The sequence below is a fragment of the Barbatula barbatula genome (assembly GCF_947034865.1).
Source record: "Barbatula barbatula genome assembly, chromosome: 7".
NCBI lineage: Eukaryota > Metazoa > Chordata > Actinopteri > Cypriniformes > Nemacheilidae > Barbatula > Barbatula barbatula.
The window spans coordinates 15,399,563-15,425,493 of record NC_136770.1 but is presented as its reverse complement, the minus strand read 5'-3'; the positions used below and the strand labels follow the sequence as shown (position 1 = coordinate 15,425,493).

The window sequence follows — 25,931 nt, the reverse complement described above, 5'->3', positions numbered from 1 at the left end:
CTGTAATAAAGTGTTTGGTGATAATGATTCTATTTAAAGGGATAGTTCACCCAAAAATCTGTCATGAATTACTCACTCTCTACCTAAATTAAATACATTTCTTTGTTTGGGTGAACACAGAGAAAGATATTTGGATGAATGTTTGTAAACCAAAAACAGTTCTCGGACTGTTTGATGATGAAACTATGAATACCTTTATGAATACATACGATGGAATAGATCGATTTGAACCCAACAATTTCACAGAAAAAGTGTTCATTCTCTTTATTTGAAACTTTCAGTTATTAAATGTGGCATTGCATACTACATACACCATTCAAACATTCTGATAGTTGGGATAGCATGGTGTTTTTATATTTTATAAGGGAGATTTTGTCTGATTTAAATGGCATGCTTCTATGACAGAGAAATATGCATATTTTGCAGTCTCTTCATGCTTCATGAGTGCTCATACCATGCACATATAGTACATACATCAACCATGTTACCATTCCATGAAGGAGTGAACTGAAAAGACCATATAATAAAGAATGCACAATCCTGAGTGTTTGATAGTCTCATCTGTGTACTGAGAAGTCATCGGCACTGCTTTTGAAAAAATGTAAAAATGACTTATTGTATCCCTCTGTGTAACATTGTGCTTCTGACTGGTGAGTGTTTTAATGCTGTGACACCCTGGATCCTTATAATAAGATCCTGCAGGAACCAGGCGCTTAAAATGTGCTTACAATATTGCAAGATCAGAGGTATATAGTGGGCACTGCATAAGTAAGCTTAGTAAGATAGCAATTTCAAGTCATAAAATCAATGCATTATTCTACCCGTAACTTAAAATTATCCACCGTTACTTGTGCTTAAACACCTATTATTCATCATCACAACAAGTTCAAAGTCATATTTGTCATACTTGACTAGTAAAAAAAGTCCATCACAGGAATAAAAAAAATCCTACATCAAACATTAAATACATTGTGAAGACCAATCAAGTAGTCCCTTCAAACAGATGTTCATTTAGTGCTATAACAGTTGGTACGAATTTACTCTCGGTCACAAAGTCCCCAGCAATGATGTTGAGAGAGCCGGTTCTAGAGCCAGGCTTCTGCTGTCTGACCCAGCCAAGTAATGTGGGATATGTAGACATCACCATATCCTTCAGCGATTCTGTAGGATGGGAGCATATGTACTTCAGATCTTCAGTAAGATTGATGCCGGTCACAAAGAACCCTCCTGTGGAAAACAATGTATGTGAGAACTTTTTCAAAATTGTCTTATTTTTCACTCATCCACATGATGTTCAACATGTTGTAAGACCTCCCAGTGTCTTCGGAACACAAATAAATATATTTTAGGGACAACCGAGAGATTTCAAGGCCTCCTCCCACATCATGGTTATAGTTGTTGTCAAAGTCCAGAAAAGTACAAAAGACATTGCTAAATTGGTCCATACGCTCATAGTGGCTCAATTGAATTTTAGTTTATGTAATATATAAAAATATATCCTCCTGCTTAAAAAAACAATTTAACAAGTTATTTAGTACTTTTCTGGACCTTGAAAACAACTATAATCATGATGTCTATGAGGAGGCCTTGAAATCTCTCGGACGTCCCTAAAATATCTTCATTTGTGTTCCAAAGAAGCCGGGAGGTCTTAAAACACGTTGAACATCATGTGGGTGAGCACAATTTCGATTTTCAGGTGAACCTTTCCTTTAACAATAAAACACCTGAATAAGAAAGAATGGTTACCTGGTCGTCCATTTTGTTTTCTACGTTCAAATTCCTCAATCAGGGCTTCAGCTTTGGACTTGTTGGCCCACCAATAAGGAATGTGGGACCAGAGATCATGGTGGCAGTTGGCGACATTGTGCTCATAAGAAATGATAACTTGAAAACCCCGGCTCCATAAATTCCGTAGCGTCACACATTCCTGATAGATAAATTAATTTCTTTGTGATTTCTTTAAATTTTGTTTCTGAAAATTTAACAATGACAATGGACGCGTACCGTTTTGGGGCACAGTTTGGAATCAAAAACGCTCTTTATAGTTGAGACAAGCTGTGAGTGAAGTTCTTGAGAGAGGCCCTGGAAGTGACTTAATGAGAGGATGACAACTTCCTTTGGATGAACATCTAGCCACTCACTGATCTCCTTTAATACTGTCTGTAAAGCACAAGAAAAAAAGAAATAATTTGATTTGAATACATTTTTATTCAGATTACATTACTCCTATTACATTTACATGATAAATTCAATGATAAAATATCAAATTGGCTAAAAAATGACAGTCTTTTCATATTAATCTTTGACATGCATATTAGTCAGTATTTATGTGTAAGTTGTCTTACCTCCACAGTAATAGTGGTATAAACACCATGGTAAAAGTAGAGATCATCAGAGCTGTCATTGGGTCGACGTGCTATCCTCATGTCACAGTATCTCACGCCAGAATCCAACTGCTCCCTAACATTACACTCCTATGGTAAATAATGTAAAGCACATTCATTAACAATGCAGTGCCAGTCGAGCTAGTTCTGAACAAGAAACAGTGAGTGAAACCATTTAAAGTGAAATAACCATCCCTTTGTGTCTGTCTATTTCTTTGGAGCGAGTGGAACATTGCTTTCGTAAAACAGGACAATGACATATTGATAGCCATAGTTAGTTCCTGAGTAAAGCAGACTTTCGGACTGAAAGGGTTGAAAAATCCATACAACACTAACACACAGACTGACTGGTCTTGTCACAATTTATATTTTTAATATCTAATAAACTAATCTTTTGGAACAAACATTATTATGACAAAGTGTCTATCCGGTAGTTTTTAGGGAAAATAGTAAATACTACATTAGTAAATAATGCGTGAATTATTCTGTTAGACGTACACTACTGTTCAAAAGTAATTTCTGTTCACCAGCATTCATTGATTTCGATCCAAAATACAGTAAAAGAAGCCTGTTCTTTTATCTAAGCCGGTTTTTAATAAATAATATATAGTTATGCATATTATGATTAAATATATTGTGTGTTTTGTATAAATTGTATATGGCGAGACTAACCCCCACCAAAAAAAGTCTTATGGTGGGGACCCCCCATAAGAGTTGATTCAATTCGAGCACTGTTTCGGTTTGTATACTGAGAGACTTGTGCTCTACAAATGTTGATAAAGATATATAAAAAAACTGCAAATACACTTGAAAACTGTGTTAGGGGTGACTACTATACCTGCGCTATTGCCCACTTGTACACAAACGGTCGTATGAGGGGCTTCATATACTTGTCCAGCTTTTGCAGCATATCCGGCTGGGTGAGGTCCACAGGGGACCGGTCATTTTTGTCCAGACAGTAAGTTATTGCATTATGGCTTCCTAAAAATTCATAGTCTATTACCAAAATGACAACGCGACCACAAATAATATTTCACTACCTAGTCTTAACACATCCAAGCTTAGTGCTTGAATGTCACGAGCATTATCAAAGCTTCAAGGTAAGCCTTTTTCAGACAATATAGCTCTTCAAGACAACAATGCGGAAAGTTCATAAATGTTTAGTACTGTAATATGCATACAAAGCGAATGCTTTCATTTTGTGAATGTATCAATTAAAGGGCTAGATTAGGTACCTGGAATAGCCATGAAACAGAGAGGGGTATCCCACATTGCACTAGGCAGATGGGCCATCCAGTTGTCCATGGGAAGCTCCCTCAACGACACTTGGCTGACCTCCGATGTCATCTTGGATTACTGTGAGAAATTAAAAGGTGGGTGAATTCAATTCATTTTTCGAGACTAATTTGAATGAACTACATTTCAAGTAATTCTCGCAACATTCAAATTCAGTAAAAACAGAGATGGCAGAATAGTGCGTATTCAAATGAAGGACGTCATTTAAATTCGAACGAGGAACCCTGGGGAGGGAACAATTCACGTAGGATTCATTGCCGTAGGATTTACCAGATTTGTAATTTAAGATCCTAGTCCCGACCAAAATCTTTGAAAATGTTTTAAACGAGAAAGCTGTCGGGTGAGTGACGTTACGACTTATACCGGCTCCATCAGACTCAGATGTAAGGAAACGAGATATCCGTCCAGTTCGTCGATTCCAAAAACATCGCGTAAAAGTGACAATGATAGTTCGCGGTGTAAGGTTTAACCGGGCTCGGTATCCAAAACAAGATCCCGAGGTGAAGACAACCGAAATAGTCTGGAAGAACTCTCTTCTCCTTGAAATTCAGCTCGTTTCAGAGAGTCCCTTCCCTATCGATCGTTTAACACACGTATTCATTGCTTGACGTTTCGACCGTGTCTTGCTCGGAGAGATATAACGTTAAGGGTAAAATAAAGATGATAAAAAGCATGCGCTTGTCCACTGCATTCTCCACCCGGCCAGTCTGACAGCTTCAGGCGTACTACGGCGAAGGCTTGACTCATGAATATTAATTACGCAACCAGACGCTCGCTCGGTAGAACGAAATGATTTGTTTAAACATCAGACGTTCGTAAGTGGGCGTTAGACGTTTGGCGAAGTTACCAATGGCAAAACTTGTCGTATGAATATTAATTTTTGAACCATCAGTAATACCCATAGTAGGATTCATAAATTTGCGTAAGGCGAAAGAGGCGTTTCATGTGTAGGCAGAAATGCTGGTGTACTATTTAAGGAAACAATAGTATGTGTGATAAATGACCCTGTCAGTTTTCTTTAATACACAATGCGCCACCGTCTTGTTTCGCAAGTTTCGTTCTTTAATACATTGTTTGGGTTGGCGAGGCAGGGTGTGTAGAGGATGAATGGGAAACTGCCGACCTCAGGGGAGATACAGTGTTTCGCGATGACGCGGGACTTTTCTCCTTCCTGCGTTGAGCAGTGCTACATTATACACTCAACAAGGCATCATATCATGAAGACTAATGTGTTACATTACAATGGTCTGTTTGTCATTCCAACAAAAACTGTCGAAACAAAGACGTAATGTATTACTGCTATTCCTATTCATTCCAGCTCCAAAGTGGAGTTTAATTATTCCCAACTTGACAACGCCAATCTCATCCAGATGGCACAATGGCTCCAGTTCACTTTCCCCACTGGCGTTCTTAAAACCAGCATTTCTATGTGCTGTATTATGTCACAACCCCCTTTCTGAAGACTTTGTGAAATATACTACAGCACAATCGGACTTTTTCACATTATGCTGATTGTTTAGAAGCAATAAGAATAGTGTAATGTTCATTTACAGAATAGAAGCAAATGGGATTCAATCTTCTGGTCTGGTGGAAGTCCTTCAATGCCTTGAATTACAGAGTACTTTTGTGCATGTGTTTTCATCACATTAACATGCAACTTGCGCTAAACATGCACGAGGATTTTATGGCATGACAGTGTCCCAATGGGCTTGCCATCATTGATACGTTTCACTGACATCACTCATTATGAGATCATTTATGACATTCATTTGTACATTCATACAGAATCTGCTAACTAAATGTAAATGTAAATAAACACTTCTCACCATTGTGACATCATTAATTATTACATCACAATCCATGATGACATAATTGACATTATCATCACTTCCAGCCATTGTGACATCATCAATCATTAAGCCTCACACATTATCCTTCATTATGAAATCATTACTCGGTATGACATCATAGATCTTTTTTGACATCATCACATTGGCACCGGCGCTCCTTGTGACATCATCACATCGGCATCCTCATTTATTATGATGTTACTGGTGGTAATGTTTTATATGAGGTCTTCATAAGACCTCAATGTATTGTAAGGAGCGGGATAACTTTTGTGTCGCCTGCATCTGCCTTTTTTGATGGGTACCTGAGGACTTGGATTTTATTAAACAACAAGGAGCAGTTTTAGCTTGTTTAGCTTTAAATTGTTTGGCCTGAATGGGAGTAAATTAAGCATGCCATGCACCACTTAGAACAATTTACAATTTTATTACACAGCTCCCTGGAATGCTTGATTCATGGCTTTCTGCTGTCAAATATTTTGTAAGTGTATATTTAGCAATAATAACCATTATACTGCAGTTTCTTCCTGACTGATCTAATACTGCAGATGTGGAGTTTTTTTTAGAATCTATGATTTACTGTATACTGTATATCACACTCAACAGAAGGTGTGCTGTGCTGATTTCAAACTCAGCCATTTCACCAATGATCAATAAACCTTAGGCAGCACTGAAGCACATCTGTGAGAGCTAACACAGCAGCTGCTCACCCAAACAAAATCAGTGAAGTCTGGATAAACTGTTAAAGCCCAATAACATAAATAACAGTACAGCATTGTTCAAGTGAAATAGAAATGACTGTTCACAGCAATACTGCGTTCTGAGAATCCACTACAGTAAGAGTCAGGGTTTTCATTTGTTGCCCTGCGACCAACAGTAAATGCGTTCTCTATTTCTAAACGCGTTTAAATGTAAGCCATAAACTCATTATCTGGCTATCTAAGTGTGCAGGAGGAGACCGGACCGGTACCGCCCCAGGAAAACCCCACAGAGTGCAGAAATAGTGTTTTTTGGAGCGGAGAGAATGTAGAGAACACTTTGATGTAGAATAGCCAGAGGGCACTTGGAAAAGTGTGATGGTAATGAAAAATGGCAGTACATATTAGCACATTTGAACCTTTTTACAAACACGATTTGTGACCTCATAATTGGAAGTGCAAAAGGTCGAGCCATGTACACAAAGAATCAGGACATGCTTTAAATTAATAGTTCACCCAAAAACCCTCACCCTCATGGCATATGTGAATGACTGTATAATTCGTAAGTCAAACACTATCAGAGTAATATTAAATAAAATCATTACCTATCTTGGCTAAATTAGCTCAAAATATTATTTTTATTCTGGTCTGTAAATACAAATATATCACTTTCATTATTACAAATGAGTACGAATGTTCTGACAAATGCTTCTTCAGTGGAACAAAAAATTGAATCTTACAGTTGCTGCATCACTTGCTCACCTAAAAGTTATTCCAAATCGGTATTACTTTCTTCCGTCGAACGCAAAATATGATTCTTTTAGAAAATGTCCAAACTGTGAAAGTCTGGATTGTTTGGTTATTTTTCAACAGAATTATAGAAATGCGAGTCTGTTATTGCTTCATAACATTTCTCATCGCGTGCTGTCAATGTTATAGGAATACAATGTGAAAGGGAGTATTCGCCCATGCATTACAGTATTTCCTGCTGGATGGTGCTCTTCGCTGTGTAACACTGCTGGAGTCATTTCCTGTGAAGCTATTAGAACACATAACAAAAACGACAGATTGATGAATCTATGTTTAATGTGAGTGCACACGCAGATGAAAGTGGCACTTCCTTTAGGATACGGATACACAAGTGATGGACATGAAATAAGCTAACAATATCAATTCAAATCTAACTGGAAAAACAATATAGAGAATATGTTTTAAAAAGTACAGAGCTGGTCTTACTGAAAATTATACCACTTTATTTGGCTACATTGGCAGGTCATGTTCACACTTGAGTAGTCTTTAATGCCCAAATAAGGTCCATTTCTCCTGAGCTTAACACTGGAATGCATGACATGGTTGTAAAACTTCACTTCATTACATGTCAAATTAACAGACCATTTTTTTGTGCTGCCAAAAGACAGTTAAGTAAAACGCACATGCATAGTTAAAATAATAGAATTCCAAGTACAGAAACTAGACTGTCACTTTCTCTTTAAAACTCTGGTAAGACCAATGGACCATTCAAGGGCTGTTGTAATAAAAGCGTTGATGCGTGTGATCAAATAATGTTGGTTATGGGTTTATTCAATATGACATGATTTGTTCTGTATGCGTGCAAATGCGCATCATACAGCACCGGATTACTTACAAATGGTCATTCATAAATGAAACCCTGACAGGGTGTTGAAACAAAAGCAGTCATTTGTGTCCTGACATGTTATTTATTATCAAAGCTAAAAAAATGATGTTATGTTTAAAATATTAACAAATGGCAACAGATGACAATATGATGTGCAAATATGTCTGATCCTCACCATATTTTAAATACCAACTTTTGCCATCAAATAGAAGACTTTGAGTATCACATCCTGAGAATGATTTAATTTAAGTAGACCTTAACATTTAGGAAGTGGAAGTTGCAGTTGGACGTGTATGTGTATGGTATTGTGGTGTCTTTTTTTCATTGATGTGCATTATTGTAAGACAGTAAACGCTGTGGGATGAGTGAAAATTTAACTGTAACACTATCTGCAAAAAATCAGCAAAGATGACTAATCCTGACATTAAAAACAGTCAATGCAAAAGAGCAAAAAAGGAGAGAACACAGCGGAAAGACAGATAAAACAGTGGTGAAAAACCAAATGAATTGACAGCCAAACTCAGATACTCAGAACAAACATTTGTCCCAGAGTTCTCAAGTCTTTATTTATTTGCAGAACCATATCGGTAAGAAAGTAGGTTTCAGCGCATGGAAAATAGATTCCACATCTTAACACAAACTACTATATACAGTCTAAAAACTGAGGTTCATAATTTTTTTTAAGTCATTATGTACAGAAACATTGCTTCAACACCCATTAAACCTACAGTACAAGACCAAGTTTATATGGTGTTCTTTAGCGATACACTATGGTCTGGAAGAAGTAATACCCATTATGAAAAGACAGACCCATCGTGAAAACTGATGAGTCTGTGCCAATCGATCAGAGAGAATTGTTTGGCACTTCTTTTTAGTGAGAAGTATCTACACTGCTCACACAGGAAGGCTGAGGTCTGGTTCTGTAACGCCTCTTTCCAGCGATTACCGCCTGATCCTCAACAGAGGAGAACTATTTTCCAGAGGGCGAGTCTGATAGTTTTGATTACTGGACTACTTACGGTAATTCGTGGCAGTGGGTTTGAGCTTTTGCTTTTGAAGATTGTCACCTTTGCACTGATGTCCTCGAGCCAAACGACAGTTTTGTTCTTCCGGATGATTTGACGTAATCCCCAGCAGGACTCCTCTGGTTTTGCACTCGAACTCCCTGCCGGGACCTTCTCTTAGCCTCGGGCTCAGAGTCACTGAGCTCTGCGTCTGGGCAGTAACCATCGGTTTCCTGGTACGTTCTGCTGCCCCCTAGTGGCCGCTCACCAGCAACGGGTTTGGTGAAGCCAGAGGACTGGCGTGCGTTCTTTTCGAAAGCTCGGAGGTCCTCAGTCCGTACTAAACTGACAGTGGCCTCTTTTAAGGATCTACTGAAGTGCTCCAGGGAGGTTTTGTGGAACCCACCTGCTTGAACTTTCTCTGGAATCTCAGTACGTGTTTCCTGGTCGGTGGACGCCTGGCAATTGTCTCTTTGACGTACAGGCTTCTCTATAATGCCATTGGATTTCGGTTGACGGGATTTCTCCTGTTCGGATTTACCATTCCCATTGGATGACTGACCGTGGAGGGCCGCCTGCAGCGCCAGGGGTTTGCCCGTCTGCTTCACGGCCAAGGGGGGAGTGCCGCCGTCTCTTCGAATGTAGATGGAATTAGGGATGAGGCTGTTAACGCGCTCCTCCGCCCGGGCCCGACCTTGATGGAGCTGAGGTTTTCCCTGACTGATGCTTCCCTCACTGAGGTCATACACATTACCACTATTATCTGGGCACAAAGGTCCGTTACCAGATTTGATGCTGGTTTTGCCATTGCCAAGCGACACTTTGGGCATTTTGAGTTTTAAGGTTATCCTGGGAGGAGGGTGGATTAAGAGGTTCTCTAAAGAACCAGATACTGGAAGCCCTGTCAATGAAAACGGAAGAAATTACTAAGCAGTACCGCATTTCATTTTCGCGTTCCAAACAAATATGAGGAAAGCGTCTGTTACCTGCAGATAACTCTTGGTTGATGAGCTTGACGTGAAGATTGAAGATCTGCTCCTGAGCTTTACTTTGAGACAACTTCAGTTTTTCTCTTCGACTCACCATGTAGCACAAGTTTCTCACCTGATAAACCACACAGGCATAAAGATCAGATCAGTTAGCATGCACTATACTTCCCGCACCAGTGGAATGTACAAAACAGCTTAAAAGGACAATATTGAGTTTTGACTATTTTTGTTGCCCAACTTTTATGAAGGCAACATACAAAGTAAGCGAATAATGCATTTGAAATGCTTCCTAACCAATCAGAAAACATACGCTGTGAAGGCATTAGTTAGACCAGTATTAGACCTGTTTGGTCTCCATTGTGTTGCAAATAAATGTACAATTTATTCATTTCGCCGACTTTCTTTCTTCTGCAGAACAGAATATATTTAGAAAAATGTTGGTAACAGAAAACAGTTGATCCCCATTGACTTGCATTGGTTTTGTGTCCATACAACAGAAATTCAATGGGGACCAATTGTTTTTAGGTAACAAACATTTTTCAACTCACATGGAAAAATCCTCACAAAGAAAATCACATGGCTAAAATGATAACAGGGTGATTCAATTATGAAAATTATTTAATTTTGAAGGTGAACAATTCCTTTCATTCATTAGGAATACAAAGTTTCAGCCAAAAAGTTGGTTAACTAAACTGAATCAAATTGAGCGTCGGAGACACAGAAGCGGTGACTGAACTTAGCAAATAAGCAGGCATCCCGAGTTGTGTGTTTTTTATGATTTTAGCCATTAACTAGTGTAGAAACTAAGAATATAAAGGTTTAGCTGGTTGGCATTGCCCTGCAAGCATTTGCTGGTAACTGCCATATCTACTCCTAGCAGCAAAAAAGCTTATTTATCCACTGACAAAATTATGTACATCTTGTATTGTGATTAATTACATTTTTCAAGCAACTTTGAATACAATATTTTTCAATACAATTTTTAAAGTATTTTTCAAACACAACACGCAAAATCCTAATCATGCCAACATCAGGAGTACCCACCCGCTCCAGGTCCTGGCGCAGATGCATGAACATGCGCATGCGTGTGTGGATGCTATCCTCCTGCGGCTGCAGCAAAAGATTTTCATTATCGTCTTTAGGTGGCAGCAAAGCCTTGTTGAAGTTGCTTTTCCTCTTCAGCTTCCAGTACTGAAAGATGAAGTCCAGCAGGTGAAGGGGGAGCCCCAGGTCCAGGGCCACTTCTTCAGGATGCACAAGCGTGTAAAACTCCTCCTCCAGCTCTTGAAGCTTCTGAGCCCTCAGGCCCAGTTTCTCAGTCTCGGTTGGGGGTTTGTGTCGGGCCGGACTCAAGCCCGGTTCTCCGGCTTTGGGTTTGCTGTGCTTCAGGCAGTAGGATTTAAACTTGACTTCGTCACCTTCGTCCAGGATGGTCTTCATCTCCAGACTGTGCTCGAAAGCACAAGTGACGTGGAAAGGGATGGTGCAGTTTTTAACCGAGCACTGGACGGTAAGAGAGAGTGTTAAAAACATTAATAACATACATTCTAGAATACAGAACAACTGTTTTCTTTGCTCAGGTGTTACCTGAATGCAGGCTCCTGTCTTGGTTTTACAGACACTACATATGAGCGACCAGCGACTGGGTGGAATGTGTGACACTTTGGTGATGGGTTCCATCCTTTCCGGACATGCGATGCTCACCTAAACACACACATATACATAAATATTTTAATGTATTTACTTTGTTAATGTAAATAAATACATACAAAAAACATTAAAGGGATCATAAAAAGGCAAATTTTACTTTACACAACATAAATTACACAGTTTAACAAATAAATTTCGGCTGACCTTTTTATAGTTCTTTTAATTATTGTGGAAATATTTATTTTCATGTAGCATCAATGTTTTTTTACTTCATGTACATGACAAAAACCTTTTTTTACAAATAAAAAATTATTTTCAAATTGTCACTTTCAGAAAATTCTAGAAATGTCTGTAGCACAGGGAAGATGGGACAAAGTGATGATGGGTGACTACGTCTGGAACCTGGTTCGTCACGACAGTATTAGTCATAAAAGACAAAAACAATCAAATGTACACCTCTGAAACTCTGGACTACTCATTTTTAGTATCTCATGTTGTTTTGAGCTAAGTGTTATGCCAGTACCTTGTGATTTATGAGTAATAATACCGAAATGTATAAATGTGTGAAAATGTTTTTTTGAGTAGTATCAATGGTAAAAAAGTATGTGATTTTCATATTCAGCATGTTAAAGTCAAAATTAAAGTGAAACACCAGGATGATTAAAGATGGGGTGTCTGAATTCCGAATTATATAGACAAAGTCAGCCTGAGTACCAAAACAACCTTGTAGCCAATAAGCAGTAAGGTGAACAATGCACAGAACGGACATTAGTCGAGCCGAGCGCTGACGAAAGCAAAACATGGGGTGTGTCTGTTTTGGTGATTTGAACATCAGCAACGGCTAAGAGAAATCGGACACCCCACCTTTAAGCTGCAAAAGCAGCTTGTTCTGAAATCAACTTTGTGGGATAAATATACCAACATATTCAAACAAAATATAATGTTGCTGTGATTCCATTTAGCTTGTGACACAACTTACTTCCGGTATCCAGAGTGCACAGCTCACATGAGCCCATTTGGTGCCCGCCCTGGTGGCCTTCATGGCACCCCCTCTTTTGGGACACAGAAGGCACTGAGGATTGATGCCAAGAACACATGTCCTGCACAACCAGTTTCCAACTGGCACTTTTACAATGCCATAGCAAGCCTGAAACAGAATTAAAGAAAAGATGAATTTAGATGTTACAAATTTGTTTTATTTCTGCGCTCAGAGCGTCATTACAAAAATGTGGTTTCAAAAGCATACAGGATACACTTAGAAAAGGCATCCACCTGTTCAGAATTTCCTTTTTTTGGGATGAAACCATATCACAATTTTATTAACCGATGGCAATATTAAGCCTACTTTATATAACAATAATTATTATATAATAACAATTTATTCATTTAGCAGATGGTTTTATTTAACGTTTACTATTAATCTTAAGAAATCGTTAGCAGTGTTAAACAGTTGAAATCTAAGTATTAAGTATATTTGGATAAGTTGTTTTCTTAAACTATTCTGTTTGCACAGCAAGTAGTGAAAGTTATAGTTTCACTACAAAGTCTGGTGATTTTGCCAGTCTGCAAACAAAAGCGTTTGTGATTTCCTTAATTTAATCACGCGTGACATCAACCTCAATGAGTCAATTTTAAAACAACACTGCACGTACGCAAACGGTGACTTTGTTCTTTGTTACTTTGCCTGAAAAAAACAGTCTTTACTGTCTCACCTGGTGTACACAAATGTTGCATTTGTCACAGAAGACCATGTCATTGCCTTCCTCGCTATCAGGTGAGCGACACACATCACATATAACATCCTCGTCGTACTCTATACCCAAGCCCTCCTCGGTCTCAATGGCGTGGTTCATGTTATCATGGCACTGCCTCTCCAGGGCCTCCATCACCCGCTCCACTGTCAACTCATCCACTGGCCCATCACCTAAAGGAAACAAAATCACACTATAAAGATTATGTTGGGTTTTTATAAGATCGGCCTGATCCAACCAAACATGGTCTTTTTTACTGGCTTACCCATCTGCCCAAGCTCTGCATTGAGCTGCTGGAGCCAGTACAGATCCATATCGTCAAGATCATATTTGCACATAGCCTCTGCCAGCTCCTTGATGTTGACGTAGCCCGTCTCTGTAGAGTCCTGACTCCAGCACTGAATATACTTCCTCGGTTTGGTGAAGAGGATTTCCTTTGGCTTCTCTGTTATTACTCTAAAAAACAGAGTAAGATCAAATATAAGTGGTCTCGCCTATCTAAAAACCATGGTACTTTTTCATTAGGAACTTTTATCCAAACCACCTGCATTTTTACGACCGCATAAAAACAAATCAAGCATTCACATAATGGCATTGTGGGTAAATAAAAAGTGCTCTGTAGTGGAAGATCATACCTCACACATGATTGAGGGATGGTATCCGGACTGGCGAGCACCTGCACACCTTTCTCCCATTCCTGCTTCCAGGTGTCAGCCAGCAGGTAATAATCCTCTGGAGACACATGATGAGAGTCTGGCAGCTTCATGGCACTGATCAGGTCTTTTCTGAACACCTGTGCAGAGAGAAGGTCCACACATCAGGATGAAGTGATGTGATCAGATGTACTTTAGCTGCCGACGATATGATCGAAGGTGATACAAATACATTTTGCTGTTCATACCTCTGCCGGTTTCTTCTGAGCAGAGGCGGGGGTGCCCGGTTTGCTCCCATATTTGTTAGATGAGAAGGACGTTGAGGGACCTTTACAACACAACGGGAGAAAGAAGTCAAACAGCATTCCGAACCCTTCGATTAATGCCTCATGTATGGTTGCATGACAACTCAATTCATGAAGAAATTCAGTATGGCTCGGTTGTACTTACTCTCATTGTCTGAACTGTCACTGCTGCTTGAAGCCCTGAGTCGTTTCATCCTGACGTATCCTGCAATGACAGATAAAAGCATCCTTTAACTTGCCCACTAGAAGATACAGTTACAAACAATAAAGGTTTAATCTACATCTTTACACCATTTTTGTCAGCCAAACCCCTTTGATCCAAATCATTTACTGGAAGTACCCCTGAGAGGTACTTCTGTCTATGGACTTGGAAAAATAACCCTTTTCAATTTGGTTTATTTTGAGTTTTCTCCTTCTGGCCGAAAAAAAAAAAAAAAAAAAAAAACTAAAGGTAAGTGTTTAGGGAGGCAGAGAGATACCGTGTCTACACCCCGCATCCGGTGTAGACAAAATTCTAAATTATAATGGGTTCTAATGCGTTCTATTGTCTTTTGTCACATCCGGTATAGACACAGTTTGTAACAATTGTCACACTAAAAGGAAAAGTTCATCTCAAAATCAAAATTGTGTGATTTCTTTTTACTCGCCCACATGACGTTAAACATGTTTTAAGACCTCCCGGCATCTTCGGAGCACAAGTGAAGATATTTTGTGACATCCGAGAGATTTCAAGGCCTCCTCATAAACATCATGGTTATAGTTGTTGTCAAGGACCAGAAAAGTACTAAAGACATTGTTGAATTGGTCCTTCTGCTCATAGTGGCTCAACGATACTACTTCGTGTGCGAAAAACTAACCATATATCGATTAAACAAAAAGTTTAATCGATATATCCTCCTCTGTCATGACAGTCTATGGTGCACGTTCACGGGAGCACTGCACTCATCTTCTCAAAATGTCTGATGATTTCGATATTGAGGAAGGCTTGCACTTTTTAGCTTAACCGTACAAACCGAATGCGCCAAAGTGCTCTTGTGAACGCGCACCATGAGCGGATGGACCAATTCAACAACGTCTTAAGTACTTTTCTGGACCTTGACAACAACTATAACCATGATGTCTATGAGGAGGCCTGGAAATCTCTCAGATGTCACCTAAAATATATTTATTTGTGTTCCGAAGTGGGCGAGTAAAAAATAACACAATTTTGAGGTGAACTTTTCCTTTAAGGGGAAATGTTAAATAGGTGCAATACCACCACATTCTGTTACAGAGTCAACCAGATGCTGGCACTGGAATACTTACAATTTTGTTTAGTCACATTTTTTTATTATAATGGGTTCTAATACGTTCTATTGTCTTCCGGTGTAGATACTGTTTGAGGCTGTTTAAATGGTTCCTGTCGTTCGGCAGTTTTTACTCACCATAAATTTAAAGCGCATGCTACTGTATTCCTCCACCGTGCTTCTTCTGCCGCCTGCTCATGCCTGGAAAACAAAGAAACACACATGAGGAACAAGCTTTAAATAAAGTGAGATGGTCAGTCAGCGAAGGGTCAATGAAACAGTCCGCACTGAAAAGGCAGCGATTTATTTTGCCTTAATACCTGACTGAGAGTGGCCTCCTTAAATAAATATTAACCCGTCTCACTTGGAGCAATTGAAGCCAACCCGTCCCACATATATTAAAATATGCACGGACACACTTTTAAAGCACAGTTTAATAGCAAGGCTCCTGAAAGTAATGACATTTCAGATAAGGGAAATTTACTTAGCAAAAATAAAGATACCTCCATTAGTTTGAAGAAAATGAGAGGCAGAACTAGTTCTATTGTGCATAAAGTATTCTAGGAATAAAACCTTAAAGTTTGTTGATGAAAGGCAAACTTGGACAGCTAGCAGTTATGAATATGAACAACAAGCAAAGAAATACAAATCATTTTGCATGCGGCCATTGTTTCCACGGAGTTGGACATGTCATTTCTATCAATATAAGCATCAGTGTTCCAGTACTGACACTAAAAATACTACAGAGAGGAAACGGCACAAGAAGAGATGGAATTTGCCTACTTGGCAGTGTGTACCACAGTGAATTAAAAGCACAGCGCCCCTGGAAGACATGGCAACTTACTACACCCACTCAAAAACGGGAACCTAAAGGTTTTCCAGCAAGATCCAAAGATCTGTCTGCATATCAACCCCATAAAAGAAAATAAGTGATGAAGCTTGCATTACATAGCTATAATTCCAGCCCACGGGAGAACCCGCCCGATTCTGACAGAAAAGATACAGTATTATGTAAGGGTTGGTATACAGGATGTAGTGGAGGCGTCAAGCCAGACCCCCTAGAGTCCAGAGACTGCAGCTGAAGCAGCGAGTGTAATGAAAAGCACGAACTTAAAAGATCTTAGAAGTTAAAAGTGTGCTCCTACACATAATGACCTACATTCACAATAATAAAATAATATGAGGAGCACTCAGCATAGTCTCAGTAAAATAAATAGACATGCAGTAGCAAGCATCCCCATCTTTAGTTAATACAGATATATAAAGGCGAAAGTGTGCTTTTGTGCTCCATCAATACGCAAGTGGTGTCAAAATTAGACACCACTTGAAATCTGCCTGAAAGTGGTGACAGAAGAGGCATTTAAAGCATTACAACCAGGCATTAATGCCATTGAATATAAGATAAACATTTGTCAATGTGTCACGGCCACATGAGATGTTAATATTAGGTGTTAATTTATTAATAAAATTATAACCAAGTGAATTCACTTTAACGTTTCTAATATTTCATGTTTTGTGATATTATAGATTATTAGTAAAGATATTTTGAGAAATGTTTGAGAAGTAGTTATGTGTCCATCCAATAGAAATCGACGGATGCCAAACTGTGTTTCCGTACCAATGTGTTTTTTATAGTTTAAGAGTTTAGAAGAACGGAGTCATGTAATTTTGGAATGATGAAAAGGAAAACAAAAATTTCGTTTAGGAGTGAACTATCCCCTTAATAGCAAAATGATAGATCTGTAATATAAAAACAAGTTCTCCATATGATCAAATAAATCAACTTGAGCCCGTTTCAATTAAGTGCAGAAATATGCCCACTGGTTTCTGTAAATCAGACTACTTAAACAAAAAACACGCATCTTCACCCACTGCCTGAAGGACTTTTGCACATTTGTGACAGCAACAGACATGCGAGCATCTGCTTCTGACACACAAAACTACTCCACGCACACAATCTGGACGCTTTAAAACGGAGCATTATTAAAAAATGAGTGCTAGCCTTCATTTTAGAAGTGAGAATGGCAAATGAAATGATGTAACAGAGATTTGACCAGGCACAGGCTGTCTTAAATAGTTAGAAAGCTGTGGAAAGGGGACAACCTGCTCTGTTGATCACAGGCTAGCCTTTTGCTTTGTGGTCCAAAAGCAAAACAAAATGACAACCATGGAAACCAACCCTCACCCCACGGTGCCACGATAAAGCACAAGGCTCTGCCCAGAACGACCACCCCACACCCCCTAACAGATCAGCGGCTGTTGAGAGCCATTTCACCCCTCTCACAGTGGCTTAGGGTTCCAGCAAACATCACACGTGTGTTTTCTATCTTGTTTAATAATCGGCTTCGCTTGATGCATCTTCGTAAACATTTTCAGATTGCGTTAAATAAAAATGACTCTCGATAAGAACCACGCTGCGGATTAAGTCTACGGTAAGGGATTTCGCGGGAACCACAGGGGGAGGACGGAAGCTCGGCGAGGGCATTCCCGCATTCCATCGACTGTACTTCCGCTCCAAACTCTCTGTCGCAGTGCACTGTGGGTGCAACTCGCATCTGAATTACACGATTTTGCGAGTTTTTAACAATCGACAGTACATCACATTATATATTATTCAAATGTGACGTGTTATTTCGCTTTAATGCGCATTCAACAATGCTCAACGTGGATACCTAACGCATTTCAGAAGCAGAAATCTTATCAGGGACAAATAAGTTTGTGAATGTAACTACCACGAGACCTAAAACAACTAAACGACACTTAAACTATCACCTTCCCCTCTGTAAACCGAAAACATGATGCAACGAAGATGAATATATTTAGCAATCCTCCTTTGTACACTGTTATGAGGATTTGCTTAACAAAGTTAAAGTGCACAAACGTACATTCATGCCCATGCAATTTACCCAAACCATAAAAGTTCGCAGAACCAAGTAAATATCAGAGTCCACAAAGTAATGTTCGGCGAACAACAGCTAACGCTATGGGTGAGCATTCGGTGGTGGTGGTGGTGTCCTCCATTGCTGAACGCTTGAGGGTTTCAGACGGCCTTGGCGCCAAACTCGAGCCGCCCTACATGACGAATACTTTACAGTGACTGACGTTACAATCACTTCCACTCCCGAAGTAACCCAAACGCAATGTATTCGTATCGCTAATAACGCGTCGGTTTTCCGGACGCTGAAATCCCAGTCATAAAGGATCTGTAGAAAGCAAGCAGGCCCACTGCCTGGATAACTGGCACACTGAGCCCTATGTGGATACACGAGCAGTATTGTTCGCGCTGCACCCTTACCTCGCATCCAAAAATCCACTGTTGCCGGACGATCACACAACGCAACGGGCTTCGCAGGGCTGTCTTCAAACCGGCAGCGGTGAAATAAACAGAGCGAAGGTATTTTTCTTATTTTTTCTTTTCTGTCCCACTGTCAATATCCCATAAGCAGCAATCACCCTCTCTCCACGACACAAGCGCACTATTGTGCTGGCCGACCGCTGGGTCCTTAACTCCGCCCAGTTCATGGCTCTGCTAGACTATTTAGCATATTTCTAGCCACTAGCCAGGGAAAGTTAAATGTCCCCAATTGCTACTTTGGAGGGCCAATACGTTAATATCCAGGACCCATATAACTCAAAATATAGCGTCCAACAAAAAAGCAGGGGGAAAATCTGAAATTTTGTATGAACAGTTGCAGTATGCAATTTCAATTGGTGAAAAATGAAGCATGAAACTACAGTTTTGAACAAATGAATGTATTGACAAATCACAGCTTATATTAAATTCTAAAAAAATCGTCTCTCACAATTAAGAAGTACACTGTGGTTATCTTAAAAATACAAATTTGGTCACAGCGAAAAACATTTCTACAAAAATAGAGAGGTGTACAACTAAATCTCCTTTTCTAGTACATTCATTTAAATTGGATATGTAAATGTATCAGTTACTATGAAAATTCTTTGTCATTTGTGTGTTTATAATGAAAGAAATACTGAAAAAAAACATTCAATATCGAACAGAAAAAAGATCGGTCAAAGTCATGCTACTATAACTAAATTAAATACATGACTATGTGCAACCTAATCTAACAGATTAATACACCGTAGATGTAAAATCACATTTAGGACAATTAATGTTTTCTGGCATTTGACAAACATCACAATAACTAAGTTGACATCATTCAGCTATACACTAATCAGTTTTACAGATATGTAATGGAGACATGGATGCAAACAAATAAAAATAAAACACAATTTCCCATACATTCATAAAACAATTCAATAAATATCCTTATAATCAATTGTACGGTTTTCAGCATGAATGACAAAAGTGTCCACAGCAATGTTTGACTAGACTCTAACATTCCAGTTCTGTTGAAGCTGATTCCTGATCTCATCTAAAGGATCTGATTGATTACATGCCATTATAACATTATGGCAATAGAAAAAAATCGTCCATACTGAAAATACTAATTGTATGGAAAAGTAAAGCGTGGTTGTAACCCCTCAAACTATTTAGAGACCACTGGCTTGCCATCAGTGTAATACCTTACTAAAAGTAATTCCAATTCACAACACGGAAATTACAAAATATACAAATATAAACCCACATCAAGGTGAGATGACCCTGAGTTTCAAAGTCCCATCTGCATGTCAGCAAAGTTGAAAAAGTTGTCTACGTCACACGAGGACGTACTTTTGCTCTCAGAAACAAACACCTGCAGGAAAGCGGCAGAAAACACGTCAGCTGATCAGAGCACATCCTCAATAAACATGCTTGAGAAATAAACAGCTTCCTTTTCAGTTTACCTTAGTCCCATTGAACATTTCGTCAGCGAAGGCTCGGCACGCCTCCACAACACCATCTCCATTTAGCTCAAGGGCTACCACAGGACCTGCAGGAATACGGATCAGAACATGTAGATTAATACCTACAAATGGGATTTTGTGTGTGACCTTATAAGTTATACTGCATTATGGCACCATTGGTGATCCACTCAGTGAGGCCTTCAGCGCTATTCTGGAACACTCGGTTCATATCTTCAGGGCGCATGGAAACCTCTTTGGTCTGAATGAGGACAAAGCCTTTGGTAGTCGCCTGTTAGATGGTGGATACAGAGAATATCTTGTTAAAGAGCAACTATTACAATGTACATTAAATTACATTTCATGCAGTGTGTATGTTGCTGTGTGTGAATGTAAGCCGTCTGCAAAGTTGTAAAGCCGTAAGGGAACAAAGTTTTTGGCTTGGGAAAAAAGGAGTCGACACTGAATCACGCGAATGAGTTGTGCGCCGTTCTAATTTGAGTACCGGGTTAGATTTGCATCCCTCTGTGTAATCCCCCCTACGTTCTGCACACGTTAGACCAATCACAGCAATAACACATTACCCATTATATATAATTGCTGATTCCTGTCACAGTGCAATTCATGATAACCCAAAAAGCATGTGTCGACTACGCCTAAAACAATTTTACTTCGAATTTTCAACGTAAAGCAAATCTTTAGCCTTCCGTTTTTGTTTACAGCCAAAGGACCAGGGGTTCCCAAAACCTTTTTTTATTTAGATAACTTATTGAAGTAATAAACTAAACCAGCGGTTCTCAAACTCTCTTGGGGGGACCCAATATGGATCCAGGGGGGCTACAGGTTTTGTATCATTTTAAGAAATATATACATTTTACATAAATGTATGTAATCAAAAGTCAGAAAAAATATTTATTTCAGCGTTGTAGAACTGATTCTGTTTTTGGTTTAATTAAAATTCATTGTTTAAGATTTTAAGTCTTTATTTGGGGAGGGCGAAAAAGGGATGCCCCCTACACAAAGGAAATTTGAGAACCACTGAACTAAAGATCTATTACTAAAAAGCCACATGCAGCCTGTTTTTACACATACTTTATTAATTACCTAAATCAATCAGTTTTTTGGCCTCATGTCCATTAGTAAAAAACTGAAGTAGGAATAAAACATTTCCCTTTTTCTATTTACGTAGGCAGAGTAAATAAAGAAAGCCAATTTCATTTCCCAATTAGCATGGCAAATGCTAAACAACAAATTGCTATAAACAACATTATTCCACAAGAAATTTAATTGGCCTCTACTGTGGCAAGTCTTTCTTTAGAACTGTGATGGCAGAAACTCAATGACTTATAGTCTTACTGCTACACAAATTTCAAGCTAGTAACATGAATAAATTCAGTGCTGTTCACCCCAAAATGAAAATTCTGTTTCAATTCTGTTATTTCTATGGGAAAAATGCATTGGCTTTTGGTCGAGGGAAGCATCGCGGCACTTGCTTCCGGGTTAGCCTACAAAAATACATCATCTCTGAGGTACTGGATTGGCCTATTTTAATGGAAGGCGGAGCATATTCAGCATTTTTCCCAATTCATAATAATTGAACAACCACTTGTAGTCTTTGGATAAACACCCATTGTGGCAACCACAAAATCCTACATGCAAACTTTATGAAACCAGCTCTAACCTCATCAATAAGCTTGCGGGCATTTGCAGTCGTGTAGTCTCCAGCAAACAACACAAACAGGCAGGACTCTTCGCTCTCCTTACGCCGGCTTCCTTTGGTCAAGGGAACAATGCTACGGCTTGCTTCAGACGAAACTCTCACAGACTTGAATTCAGATTCAGAATCCGGTAGAGGCAAATGCTCCAAGACCGAAGCATCCTCGGGCAGGAGACTCCAGTTGGTCTCTCCAGAGACCGGTGTAAAATCGTGAATATTGCTCCAGTTATTGTTGAAAATACTGAGGCCTGCGTCTTTAAAGTGGAAAGCCAGCTCGGGGTAGTAGTACTGGAAACAGCCAAACTTCATCCCCGTAGACGACTCGATGATGGGCTGTGTTGCGCAGCACAGAAAGATGTCCATTTTCTTGCAGTCTCTGGTGCGGAACTGCTGGCAGGCCACCACACACTTGATTTCTTTGCAGTCTCTGAAGAATATGCTGCCTTTGACAGGGCCTAACACTATGCGGCAGTTCACACAGTCATCGATGGTTATGGTCGCCGAATGGTCAAAAACATAGATGTTACAGTTCTCACAGTCCTGAATGACAAACTGCTGGCCGTTGAGTTTGCCTGGTAATCGACCCACGGTTTGATTCTTGAGGCCTGTCAGCATGAAGTCTTTGGGATCAACCTGCATTAACAAACGCGACAACATTAAAGAAAAGTTAATAAATGATGAACTTTAGAAATGATGACACAATGACTCAAAGTCAAGTTTATTTTTATAGCGCTTTTACAATTTGCATTGTATCAAAGTAGCCATACAGGACAGCTATACGCTATTTTTGGTCTCTGATTTCACAATTTGGAAACAGGATGTTCTCTCTCTTAGAGGTTTTACACATAACATTTCCTTTGTTTTATTTTAAGGTGCAAGGTGTGTGTAGAGTGTTTTGTAAACCTTAACACTAACTATTAAAACTTTTGTGACATTTGTGACCCTGGATTACAAAACCAATTGTTAGCAGCACAGGAACATTTTTAGGAAAAGCCAAAAGTACATTGTATGGTTCAAAATTACTCTTTTTTTATGCCAAAAATCATTAAGATATTAAGTAAGGATCATGTTCCATGAAGATATTTGGTGAATCTCCTGCTTTAAATATATAAAAACTTTAATTTTGTGAGTGGTTGGCCCGGTACAGTGCCTCTGATTTAACACTTCAAAGTCTATTTTCTCAATATTAAGATTATTTTGCACCCTCAGATTCCAGAACAGATATTGTCCTATCCTAACATCCCATACATCAACAGAAAGCTTGTTTATTCAACTTTCGGATGATGTCAAAAATAAAATTCGGAAAATTGACCTATAAGAAACATGCTAAATCACATGTAAGCAATGGACACTCAAAGGATAATTCAAAGTTCTTTAGGCTAGGCTTTCATTAAAAAAGCACCTGGGGTCACATCTAGCGACCCAGACGACTTTGACTAGGGCCAGTAAGCATTGTGCCAGATGCTTATTCACAGGTTTAATTATATTATCTCTTCAAAATATGTTTGAATATGTACACACATTACAGCATCATCCTCATGCAGTCTCTCTAGGCTGGAACAAATAAGACATTTGGGAATGATCGGCCTTCCATCACATCACCCCGGTGTTGGCAAAATACTGTAGCAAGACAAAACAAGCTCTTAATCCGTCAGATCAGATACTATCAAGGACAACACTGTCAGGTCAAGATTATCGAAACTAATAAAAACAGTTTGACGCATCCTGGCTTTCAATTTGCACCTCAAAGCCTTGACCAGGCACCGTACATTCACACTTCCGGACATATCAAAGCTTTCGATGGTATTGCGGTCTCAGCGACAGAGAGATACTCCCTCATTCCCTTCCTCTGATTTATGCAGTCATACATTGATGTCGACACATTTCTTTGCTAATCACTATTACAGCGTTATCTGGACAAGCACCAAGCAAACAAGTTACGTGCACTGACTTTAAGCCGATAATAAGCTCTGTCTATAATTTACCATAGCATGTGAGAGATCGTTGGCTACCGAAACCAACAGTGGCTGTTAACTTAGTAATAAACACTGATCAAGAAGGGCCGAACCCCTCGCTACGCATGTCGTAACTACATTACAAGCACCTCGGCTAATGCGGAGCTTTAACATAGTGATTTCAGCGAACACTTAAGTCATTACAGTTCGTTACGTTTACGTCGGGTCAAGTCTAACCCGTAAAGAAGTGCTATTTGTGCATATAATGTTCTGGGTCTGAAAATTCAGCTCATGTACCTTTTCTCGTTTGTCCCAGCTGTATTGCTTTGGAGCCTCTTGGTTGCCGTTGCTGCCGAGCGCAGTGTTGTTAGTTTCGGGTAGGTCACTGCCCGTAGCGCTCTCCTCCTTCGTAGGAGATTTTCTCCTCGATTTTTTGGAAAAGAAGCACCCCATTTATGAAAACAATAGGGAGAGTCTCGAAATGTACGCGCAGTGTTTAGCGATATGCCAGCGCGCTCTTCCTGTCGTAAATGCCTCGCGTTTGTGAAATACTCTCGATCCGCAACAGCAGCAGATCTCTGTAACCCTCCCCAGAAATTACTCAAGTACACGCAACCCGCGTGCTTCCCGTTTCCTTGAACCGCGAGCCAGCCAATCGGTTAGGCGGACCAGCGTTACCAGGTAACAGCGAATCAAAGCTGACCCGCATCTGTGGAGTCATTGGGGGGTGGGGGGGGGGGGTTATTTTACCCTGACCTGTCTATTCTTATGCAAGTACAGCATGGGTGCGAAATATAATATAACAACACAAACCATTATACTGATTATTGATTTAAAGGGACAATTCAGCCCAAATGACAGATGTCATCCTATACTCTTTGCAAAATCTTGTCTTTCTTATGTAGAACAAAAGAAAATGATTGCAGGTTGTTGACAGTCCTGAAAAACCACACCATAAAATCATACAGTAATTCACTTTCTGTACTATAATCCGACTTCTGAAAGATCTGAATCCTGTTGGGATGCAGGTAGCATCGTTTAAAGTGAATCACTTTGATGTTACAGTTCAATTTCAGGGTGAAAAGACTGACTATAGTCTTCTAGAAAATATATTTCCTCTAAATGAACTATCAATAATATATTAAATAATTTAATATATTAATTTAATAGGAAATAGATGCACTTAAATTATTATGTTATGTATTATAGTAAATTATATATTTTTGTTTCATAATGGAAGGAATTTTAATCGATAATAAATCTGTTTAGCTTTCCTGTAGCTCAGTGGTAAGAGCATGGTGCTAGCAATGTCAATATAATGGGTTTGATCCCAGGGGATTGCGCATACTTAGAAAACAAATGTATAGCGTAATGCAATTTAAGTCGCTTTGTTAGTCATTTTCATTAAGGGGCAACATCATTGACTTCCATAGTAGGAATAATTAAATGGTAGTCAAAGGTGCCACGGAACTATTTCTTTCCTAAATTCTTCAAAATATCTCATTATGTGTTCAACAGAACAATAAAATACAATATTTATTTTCCTATGGTAGTGGATGATGTCCCAGAACTGAAACTTGCCAACATTCTTCCAAATCTCTTTCTCTGTGTTCATTGGAACAAAGAAATGTATGCAGGTTTGAAACAACCTGAGGGTGAGTAAATTATGACATCATCATTTTTGGATGAACTATCCCTTTAAAGATTATATGTTTTATATATATATATATATATATATAGTACATTATAATATATTATATATTATGTTATACTGCCCCTCACCAAAGCTCTAAATCCCATGTGATATGTGATGAGTATATTATTTATATTTGGCATGTGATTTAAAATGACAGGAAGATTAGTAATGTATGACAGAATTATTATTTTAAGTGAACTATTCCTTTAATTATTTATACCACATCAATATACACTTTTTTTAATATGCACTCATGGATCT

General features: G+C 39.1%; 3 protein-coding genes across 6 annotated transcripts; all 3 read right to left on the bottom strand.

The window, feature by feature from the left end:
* Positions 1-241: 241 nt before the first annotated feature.
* plcxd1.1 (phosphatidylinositol-specific phospholipase C, X domain containing 1, tandem duplicate 1) lies at positions 242-4,412 on the bottom strand. 2 transcript variants are annotated; one of them, XM_079461360.1, is made up of 7 exons: positions 3,951-4,412; positions 3,620-3,740; positions 3,223-3,365; positions 2,346-2,474; positions 2,005-2,160; positions 1,747-1,927; positions 243-1,227 (listed from the first exon to the last, which is right to left on the bottom strand). In XM_079461360.1, the coding sequence occupies exons 2-7, from the start codon at positions 3,729-3,731 to the stop codon at positions 983-985; spliced, it is 966 nt and encodes a 321-aa protein (XP_079317486.1). In that variant the 5' UTR covers positions 3,732-3,740; positions 3,951-4,412; the 3' UTR covers positions 243-982. The 2 variants fall into 2 exon arrangements, with proteins under 2 accessions (XP_079317487.1, XP_079317486.1); XM_079461361.1 differs by having other exon boundaries at positions 242-1,227; positions 3,620-4,409.
* Positions 4,413-7,295: 2,883 nt separating this feature from the next.
* Positions 7,296-19,026, bottom strand: jade3 (jade family PHD finger 3). Of its 2 annotated transcripts, none has more exons than XM_079460778.1 (12): positions 18,795-19,026; positions 15,638-15,700; positions 14,359-14,418; positions 14,157-14,236; positions 13,891-14,048; positions 13,521-13,711; positions 13,217-13,428; positions 12,484-12,651; positions 11,442-11,558; positions 10,899-11,357; positions 9,852-9,969; positions 7,296-9,766 (listed from the first exon to the last, which is right to left on the bottom strand). In XM_079460778.1, exons 3-12 carry the CDS (start codon positions 14,405-14,407, stop codon positions 8,925-8,927), a joined length of 2,394 nt encoding a protein of 797 aa, XP_079316904.1. In that variant the 5' UTR covers positions 14,408-14,418; positions 15,638-15,700; positions 18,795-19,026; the 3' UTR covers positions 7,296-8,924. The 2 variants fall into 2 exon arrangements, with proteins under 2 accessions (XP_079316904.1, XP_079316905.1); XM_079460779.1 differs by lacking the exon at positions 18,795-19,026 and adding an exon at positions 18,385-18,763.
* rp2 (RP2 activator of ARL3 GTPase) lies at positions 18,919-24,583 on the bottom strand. 2 transcript variants are annotated; one of them, XM_079460783.1, is made up of 6 exons: positions 24,272-24,559; positions 23,541-23,639; positions 21,984-22,652; positions 20,480-20,594; positions 20,306-20,391; positions 18,919-20,214 (listed from the first exon to the last, which is right to left on the bottom strand). In XM_079460783.1, exons 3-6 carry the CDS (start codon positions 22,632-22,634, stop codon positions 20,131-20,133), a joined length of 936 nt encoding a protein of 311 aa, XP_079316909.1. In that variant the 5' UTR covers positions 22,635-22,652; positions 23,541-23,639; positions 24,272-24,559; the 3' UTR covers positions 18,919-20,130. The 2 variants fall into 2 exon arrangements, with proteins under 2 accessions (XP_079316909.1, XP_079316908.1); XM_079460782.1 differs by lacking the exon at positions 23,541-23,639 and having other exon boundaries at positions 24,272-24,583.
* Positions 24,584-25,931: the final 1,348 nt, after the last annotated feature.

Coding starts and splice junctions, on each gene's coding strand:
- jade3 (XM_079460778.1), bottom strand. CDS start 14,407: ATGAAACGACTCAGGGCTTCAAGCAGCAGTGACAGTTCAGACAATGAG. Junction 13,712..13,890: donor ATCCCTCAATCATGTGTGAG/GTATGATCTTCC, acceptor TCTGTTTTTTAG/AGTAATAACAGAGAAGCCAA. Junction 9,767..9,851: donor CAACCAAGAGTTATCTGCAG/GTAACAGACGCT, acceptor TTTCATTGACAG/GGCTTCCAGTATCTGGTTCT.
- rp2 (XM_079460782.1), bottom strand. CDS start 24,427: ATGGGGTGCTTCTTTTCCAAAAAATCGAGGAGAAAATCTCCTACGAAG. Junction 22,653..24,271: donor GCTGGGACAAACGAGAAAAG/GTACATGAGCTG, acceptor TTGTTAATGCAG/GTTGATCCCAAAGACTTCAT. Junction 20,215..20,305: donor AAATGTTCAATGGGACTAAG/GTAAACTGAAAA, acceptor GCTTTCCTGCAG/GTGTTTGTTTCTGAGAGCAA.
- plcxd1.1 (XM_079461360.1), bottom strand. CDS start 3,731: ATGACATCGGAGGTCAGCCAAGTGTCGTTGAGGGAGCTTCCCATGGAC. Junction 3,366..3,619: donor CTGTTTCATGGCTATTCCAG/GTACCTAATCTA, acceptor ATGAATTTTTAG/GAAGCCATAATGCAATAACT. Junction 2,475..3,222: donor ACAAGTGGGCAATAGCGCAG/GTATAGTAGTCA, acceptor TATTTACCATAG/GAGTGTAATGTTAGGGAGCA.